Source organism: Protobothrops mucrosquamatus, unplaced genomic scaffold, assembly GCF_001527695.2.
Source record: "Protobothrops mucrosquamatus isolate PMUCROS unplaced genomic scaffold, P.Mucros_1.0 scaffold300, whole genome shotgun sequence".
Classification (NCBI taxonomy): Eukaryota; Metazoa; Chordata; class Lepidosauria; order Squamata; family Viperidae; genus Protobothrops; species Protobothrops mucrosquamatus.
In genome coordinates this window covers 264,456-273,322 of record NW_015386643.1, presented here as the reverse complement: position 1 = coordinate 273,322, position 8,867 = coordinate 264,456, and the positions used below count along the sequence as shown (strand labels likewise).

The following is an 8,867-nucleotide window of genomic DNA, read 5'->3' as shown; positions in this document are numbered from 1 at the left end:
GGGGGGGGGCATTTTTTGGGCACTCGGTCTCTAAAAGGTTTGCCATCACTGCCATAGGGTAATTCTGGGTGCTTGCTGTCATAAAATCTATATACATTAAAATATAAATACGTTAAAACCAACCATTAAAATCTCTATTAAAATCCTAAAATGAGGTGGTGCCATAAATCATTGCAGTTGCACAGGAAGAGAGGAAATGACTCTTGTCGTCATTTGGAATCCAGAAATGAATCACTGGCCGCCTCCCTATCACCACAACTTGCAGCATTCAGTGGACTGGAAATAACTGGGAAACCCCAGTCTCCTGATTCCAGAGAAAGCAGGGGAGCATCTTGATTGCCTTCCTGTAGATCAAAGGGGAAGAGTTTCAAAAAAACTCAGAGCAGGCAATGAAGCAACTCTGACAGGAAATCAACCCAAAATAGATGTTCAATTTGTTGGCCTTTCAATCATAGTTCTTCAAATATGCCTTTTTATTTATAATGTGCACCTGAATATTGGTTTAGGTTTGGTAGTAATGTGTCTTGCTCTTTGCTTTCCTTGAGGTAGCCTGGATTCTTGTTTTTTAAAATAACCAATTTGACTTTAAAAAGAGTTTGATGAACAAGCAGCAGTGCTGAACTTTTCACTGACTGATTTCTACAGCATACATTGCTCTTGAATATGCCTGTTACGGGTAGTTGGCAAAGATAGTTTTCAGTCCAGAGCAAACAAAGGAACTAACGTGTAAAAATCAGTTAGATACAGTGAGGGAAAAATTATTTGATCCACTGCTGATTTTATATGTTTGCCCACTGACAAAGAAATGATCAGTCTATAATTTTAATGGTAGGTTTATGTTAACAGTGAGAGACAGAATAATAATCAAAAAAATCCAGAAAACGCATTTCAAAACAGTTATAAATTGATTTGCATTTTAATGAGTGAAATAAGTATTTGATCCCCTATCAATCAGCAAGATTTCTGGCTCCCAGGTGTCTTTTATACAGGTAACAAGCTGAGATTAGGAGCACTCTCTTAAAGGGAATGCTCCTAATCTCAGCTTGTTACCTGTATAAAAGACACCTGTCCACAGAAGCAATCAGTCAATCAGATTCCAAACTCTCCACCATGGCCAAGACCAAAGAGCTGTCCAAGGATGTCAGGGGCAAGACTGTAGACCTACGCAAGGCTGGAATGGGCTACAAGACTATTGCCAAGCAGCTTGGTGAGAAGGTGACAACGGTGCGATTATTCGCAAATGGAAGAAACACAAAATAACTGTCAATCTCCCTTGGTCTGGGGCTCCATGCAAGATCTCACCTCGTGGAGTTTCAATGATCATGAGAATGGTGAGGAATCAGCCCAGAACTACACGGGAGGATCTTGTCAATGATTTCAAGGCAGCTGGGGCCATAGTCACCAAGAAAACAATTGGTAACACACTACGCCATGAAGGACTGAAATCCTGCAGGATCTGCAAGGTCCCCCTGCTCAAGAAGGCACATGTACAGGCCCATCTGAAGTTTGCCAATGAACATCTGAATGATTCAGAGGAGAATTGGGTGAAAGTGTTGTAGTCAGATGAGACCAAAATTGAGCTCTTTGGCATCAACTCAATTCACTGTGTTTGGAGGAGGAGCAATGCTGCCTATGACCCCAAGAACACCATCCCCAGCGTCAAACATGGAGAAGCACATTAAGGTCCTGGAGTGGCCTAGCCAGTCTTCAGACCTTAATCCTATAGAAAATCTGTGGAGGGAGCTGAAGGTTCGAGCTGCCAGATGTCAGCCTCGAAACCTTAATGACTTGGAGAGGATTTGCAAAGAGGAGTGGGACAAAATCCCTCTTGAGATGTGTGCAAACCTGGTGGCCAACTGCAAGAAACCTCTGACCTGTGATTGCCAACAAGGGTTTTGCCACCCAATACTAAGTCATGTTTTGCGAAGGGGTCAAATACTTATTTCAATCATTAAAATGCAAATCTATAACTTTTTTGAAATGCGTTTTTCTGGATTTTTTTGTTGTTATTCTGTCTCTCACTGTTCAAATAAAAATCAAATAAAATTATACAGTAGACTGATCATTTCTTTCTCAGTGGGCAAACGTACAAAATCAGCAGGGGATGAAATAATTTTTTCCGCATTGAGTATCTGAGTGGCTTATTTGTCTTTGACAATGAGTCATTATAAAATATAGAATAGAGATATTAATCTAACAGCTAATATTTTTAGCAATTATGCTACCCCAAGCTGTCTACTGCATCTCATCTGATTCTGCCATTTTCTTCTATTTGCAGGCTTCTGAGTTACTTTTGCAAACTGTATCCCTACCTTTTCATTCCTACTTCCACAAGCTGTCTGAAATTAGTTCCTGTTTCTTTAAAATTTTATTCTTGCCGTGGCATACTTGGTAGCACATTCCTGGTTTGTTTAGCAGTTGCCCCAGTGATGACAGGACCCCCACATGCTTCTGCTTAGTCTTTGGCTAGCATGCTGGGAAACGGATTGAGCTTTTGTCTTCAAGGCTCCCACTTGGCAGATTTAGCCACCAAATGTAATTCTTGATTGCTGCAGCTGGCACAGTCCTGTAGTTAATTCCCGATTTGCTTTGGAGCATTTTGGGAAGAGTCATGTGTAGTACATACACAGACAGAAACATGATTTAATTCAGTCTAAGCCATGTTCATGTTTCTCCCTGATAACTAGGTACAAATAAAACTAAAGAGGACTGACAATTTGCTTTTCTAAAAAATTAAAGGCAGATTCATATCAAATGGTAGTAAGACTTAATAGCAGGGCTTTTTTTTATCATAGAACGCTCAGAACGGAGTTCCGGCACCTTTTTTGGATGGAACCTTATAGGGTAGGCAACGCGGGTTGTATGACGTGTGTGAGTTCCGGCACCTTTTTTTTTTTTTTTTTAGAAAAAAAGCACTGCTTAATAGTATCTCCCTGGGACCTTGTGCGTGTGTGCATGTGCATGGGTGTACAGGCACATGTCTGCGCATGCGCTCTTGAGTCTTGATTCCTGGTGACTACCTGGACACGTCCCTGCAGTCTTCTTGGCAAGGTTTTAGATGTGATCTGCCCTTGCCAGGGCTGAGACAAAGGGACTGGCCCAAGGTCACCCAGTTGGCTTCATGCTTAAGGTGGAACTCACAGTCTGCCAATTTTTAGTCAGTTGCTTTAAGCACTATGCAAAATTGTCTGACCCTGGAAACTCTAGGCATCCCTGAAAGTAGGAATAGGTAACTGTAGCCCACTAGATATCATTTAACTTCCAACTCTAAGTCATGGAACTGCTGGGAATTGATCAGGCAGTATCTGGTGGATCAATGCTAGCCATCTTTGCATAACTCATTATATTAATGAGTGCAGAAATTCTTTCTCCAGAAGTGCAACCTGACTTTGAGGACCCTTCCAAATGTTGCTGCTAAATTCAATACTACCCATCCTGCAGTATGTATGTATGTATGTATGTATGTATGTATGTATGTATGTATGTATATAATTAATTAATTTTTTAGAATTACAATCTTTAGCGCTTAGTAAACAACATGTTGTCTGGGTTCACATATTTGACATTGCCTTCTTCGATATAAATCTATTCATTACTACACAATCCAGTATTTTTCCCCTGATCCTCCTTTCTTCCCCATATTTTTTCCATTTTCCCCTCATTACACAATTACAATTCTTAATACTATTAATGTAAACAAAGTTAAATATAAACATCTTCATCATATTTTACTAATATTATACAAATAACAATAGTTCATAAATCACTATCCTGTTTTTGTACTCTTGTTAAAATTTAGTTTCCCATCAATATTTAAAGTATCTTTGTCAGTTATGATTTTCTCAATATTAATTACATTTGGATAGCTATAAATTTTATTCATATCAATCCTCCTCTTATTTTCGTATTTCTTTGTTAAAAGAAGAAAAAAATACTATTTAATTCTAAATCATATCATTCATTATAAAAATCTAATTATATCTAAAGATCCTGCATTCTTTTAACTATATTCAAACAAGTATTTAAACATATAATGCCTCCTCTTGATAGGTCAAGTCTATCTTTTAAATCTAACTCTCGCTTTCTGTCTTTGCCAAGTAGCTTTCCATGCCAGCACAATTAAATTGCCCAGGAATTTTCCTTCTGTTTTTGTAAAAGCTGCTTGGCATGAGGAAGACAGTTTAGGTAGGGTATTTTTGGGAGGGAGTTGCACCCATTTATGTTCCTTAAGCAACTCCCACCTTTCTTCTCCCTCAATTTCTCCCCTCCTCTTTTGCCTCCCAAATTGTAACCGTTCCCCTAACAGTTCTATATTCCATTCCCCAAAATCTTCTTTCTTGTCATCAGGTGCCTCTTGCAAACTTAAAGGGTAAAGAGTCTTTTGCATTTCCATCTCTTCCATCTCTAAGTCCAATTCCTCTGCTTCATCTTCCAATCACTGGTTTATTTGTTCATACTTTGTAGTCGTCGTCTGGGAACTTTCTAGTTGTAGCCTTAATTTGGAGATTTGTTCATTTATGTTATCTAAATTATTTTTAGTCTCATTATGATTTCTTTTTATGTCCCCTTTGCATGCAAGAATTGATTGGTGAATTAATTGTAGTGTAGAGTATATTTCCTTCTGAAAGGTGTTTGTTTTTTCTTGAGGCATCATTCCTGGAGATCCTCTAATATCACCAGTCTCAATAAGAGTAGAACAAAGTTTCTTCTAGCTTAAACAGCTCAAAAGTCTCTCCCAGCCAGGCATAGTCCAAAGTCAGATTTTCCTTCTCTCCCACTAGTTCTTGAGATTAAAAGTCCAAGCTCAATAAGTGTTTATAGTCCAAGCAGGTCAAGGTGATAAGTATGCCAAAATATTTTCCTTTATTGCCAATTGTTCTCCCAAGCTAGAAATCACCAAGCAGCCAGAAAGCAAGTTATACTGCTGTACACAAATCCACCACTAGATGTCATTCAAAATTCATTTCCACTCTTAAGACAAAGGGTTGATTTCTTGTATTTCACCTCAATGTTTTTTTTTTCCAACGAGAAAATCTTAAGAATTATCTCAGTTCTCAAATTTATTACAGCATCACAGTCTGGTTTGGAAGCATCACTGCTTCAGACAGGAAGGTGGTGCAGAGAGTGGTGAGAATGGCCGAAAAGATCATTGGCTGTTCCCTCCCTCCCATCCAGGACATAGCACAGAAGCGTTTCTTGAGCAGGGTCCATAAGATTATCTGGGACACTACACATCCTCTTCACGACCTTTTTTCCTTATTACCTTCTGGGAGGAGGCTTCGTGGTATCTGTAGCAGAACATCCAGATTCAGCCATAGTTTTATTCCATACAGCATTAACCTTGTGAACTTTCAAGCTTCCTCCTTCCGTTATATATTCAAGCTGGACAGTATTTAATATTTATTTGCTATGTATATGTAGGGGTGTGGGTCTATACATATGTTGTACATAGTATGTTTTAGGTGTGTGTCATGTATGTGTTTCACTTTGAGAGTGGGCAACTACATTTCATTTTTGATGGGTGCCATTGTGCCCACAGTAAAAAAAATGACAATAAAGGTTATCTTATCTTATCTTATCTTATCAAAACTGTAACTTTACTTCTACTTCAATATTGTATATTTCTGTCCCCCATAAAATTAAAGCGCCACTTCCATTTACCTTCGGAGGTTTTTACCTTCTTGGGAGCCTTTCACAGGAAATTCAATTGTAAAATAGTAAAGAAGAGATCAATATTCTCACCCAGTTCCAAACATGCAGTTTACAATGTGCTAATTGGTGCTTTTGTTCTTCGTTTGTCAGCAGCTAATGGCCAACCACAGAAATGTAGCTGGTTTTTCCACTGCTGGTTTGGATGGCTTTCCTTGGATCAAACAGAGAAACCGCCACCTCTCTGTGATCGACAAAGCATCCCTCCTTGTTTATCGCCTCTTTGGGGCGGCTTTAGGCCCTTTTCAGGGGCCCCAGCAGGGCAAAATTGGGCACGGAAGACAGAGCCCTGCCTTCCTGCATCCGTTCTGCTGCAATGCAAAACTGAAAGTCCAATTAACAGGCCTTCTTTGTGTTATGATATAAAACAGTCTATATCTGGACTGTATTTTACTGAGGTAGTAAACTTTATTTCGTACTACACAATACAGTTAGTTTAATTTTGGGAAATGTTTTTGGTCACTTTTCCCCTACCCAAATATATAAATTGTGTACAGTATGTATGCATGTGTACACATACACACGCACACACGCACACACACAGAGTACTGTGCAAAAAAATCTTAGGTGACCATTAGATTTGTTATTTTAGCAAAGCTTTAAGGGCCACCTGTAATTATTTTCCGGTATTGAATACCACATCTTGAATATCTAGTTTGTTTGTTGAGTTCCCTTTGAGAGTGGTATGTAGGTGTGTGTGTGTGTGTGTGTGTATTATCTTGAGGCTAAGCCTCCATTGAAGTTAATTTCTCTTCCTAACATTTCCCTGTTAAAGGTGGAGATTTTGGTATGTGTCTGATTGTAGCTAAGTAAAATGTTCAAATCAAGTTCAATTCATCAGAGCATTTTTTCATTTATAGATGTAGTTATTTTGCCAACAATATCTAAATTGTTGGTTATTGCAACCTTCTAAGATGTTTTTCAACATTCTAGCCCCGAAACCTTCTGGTGGTCTCCCATCCATGGTCAACCCCCACTTAGCTTTTTAAAGATCAGCTAGTTTTTGTTTGCCGCACTATTTTCTTTCGATGTTTCTCCTCCCCCATTCTGCTCTTTGATAAGTATTTCTACTCTCCTAGATTGCCTGTATCATCATCATTATCTGCTATGGGGCATCCAGGTCATATCCCTACACAGGTTTGGCAGTCTTCATCTTGATTTACTGCATCGTCCTGTTTATCATCTTCATGTTAGGATTACACCTCCAATTGACTTTCATCCACTGGGGATGGACGGTAGGTATTGGTTCTGTGGTAAGCCCTGTGGTGGGCTAAGGGATTCTTGTGTGTGTCTCTCTCAGTATTATTTAATAATAAGTCTAGCATCCATCCCTTGATCCATACAGACTCTATGCAACATTATTAAAATAATAACACTCAACTATGATGGTCCCCCAAACAAAACTATGGAGCAACCTCTTTAAAAGCAGGGAAGAATGGTGCCATCTGTCCTCCCTAGAGCAAGGTGATCCATAACGTGGGTCTACCATCAGGAAGGTCCATATTCCATGAACCATGAGGTAAAGGACCGTCTATAGGTCCTCTCTGGATATCTCAACTGCATGGGCAGATAACATTTTGCAAGGCATTATATGATATAACTGACTGCTGAGAATGTGTGAATATCAGTAAGAATTTCCACCTGCGAAGTATGTCATATCCTGGCATTCGGGTAAAGTGACCATAGGGAAGCATTTTTGCATTAATTTGCTTGTTATTGTCTTATTTTTGCATAATAATTCTATCTATACCAGAGGTGTCCAATCTTGGCAGCTTTACAACCTGTGGACTTCAACTCCCAGAATTCCCCAGCCAGGCATGCTGCTGGGGGATTCTGAGAGTTGAAGTCCACAAGTCTTAAAAGTTGCCAAATTTGGACACTCCTGGTGTACATGAAGATGAAAATCTCAAGGCAGTTATATTGAAGTTTTAGTACAGCATTGTACAGACAGTTTATTATATAAGATTACAATCTTAACATTCACCTCTCTGAACAAAAGAAGTTTAAAAAGGCATCACCCTAAAAACCTTTAAGTAGCTGAATATATTATATCATTTTATAAACTACCAACCACTATTAATGTCCAAATAATATTTGAATATTAATAGCAATCATCAGCCCAATATAAATCTCAAAAATAAGAAGTGCATTAATTTCTATCTGAGCAAAGAAAGATCTTATGTTAAGAGGAATCCATGTTTCAGATGTGGTGTAAGTCTGTATATAGAATTATCATCCAAACATGGTTTCCAAGGGGGATTTACTTCTGAGTAGCACGTATAAGGGTTGGTTTTGTGTTCTGACTAAAGCCTAACTCAGACTCCACCAAGATTATTCTTTTTCTTGCTTCTCCAAAGACTTTTATCCGTGCTGTTATTGGAGCAGTGGCCTTTATCGTCACCGCCATCATTGTCCTTGTTAGCCGCCCAGATGGAGCAGCCGTGGCTGGTGGGGTAAGTATTATATCTGCTGGTGAGGCAAATTTTGGAGGGATTGGAGAAGGGAAGCTGAGATGGTGACTTGACAGGAATTTTTAAAATTCAATAACATGCATCAAACAAGGCGAGGCTTGCTTATTCAGGGATCGCATTAGCTGGAGAATGCTATATATAGTAAGGGTAGGAAAACTGTGCTCATCCCAAAACTACATTTCCTAGAGTCAGCTGATATTGCCCATACTGGCTGTGACTGCTGGGAATTGCAGTTCAACATTTTATGGGGCTCACAGATTTTTCACTGCTCCTTTAAAAAAAAAATAGGGCAGTTGAAAAAGAACAAAATCCTGCAAGACACAGGAATGGGTTCCCTTCTTGCATTAAGACCAAACAACGAACACAATTTTTTATGCCAGTGTTATTGGTGAAGCAGGTTAGTAAAGCTTCTTTTTTAATTATATTTTTATTATTATATCATACCATGATACAGTACATTGTTTAAATCCTATCACGGTATAAAGGCCATTCAATTCAATTCAATTCAAATTTAATTTATATACCGCCCTTCTCCCATAGGACTCAGGGCGGTTCACAGCATATTTAAAAAACAGATACTATACACAAATACAAAAAATACAAAAATACAACAATATAAACCCCAATAAAAACCGAATTAAAAACCAAATATTGACGGCTGTGTTTCCAATTAAAATTGCTTCTAAA

At 38.7% G+C, this 8,867-nt stretch overlaps 1 protein-coding gene across 1 annotated transcript in view; it reads left to right on the top strand.

The window, feature by feature from the left end:
- The window catches only part of PLP2 (proteolipid protein 2), a 19,666-nt gene that overhangs the window by 6,494 nt on the left and 4,305 nt on the right, over positions 1–8,867 (top strand). Inside the window, exons 2-3 of the mRNA XM_015814948.1 lie at positions 6,789–6,944; positions 8,067–8,162. Coding sequence (XP_015670434.1) covers positions 6,789–6,944; positions 8,067–8,162 — 252 coding nt within the window. The remainder of the gene's footprint in view (positions 1–6,788; positions 6,945–8,066; positions 8,163–8,867) is intronic.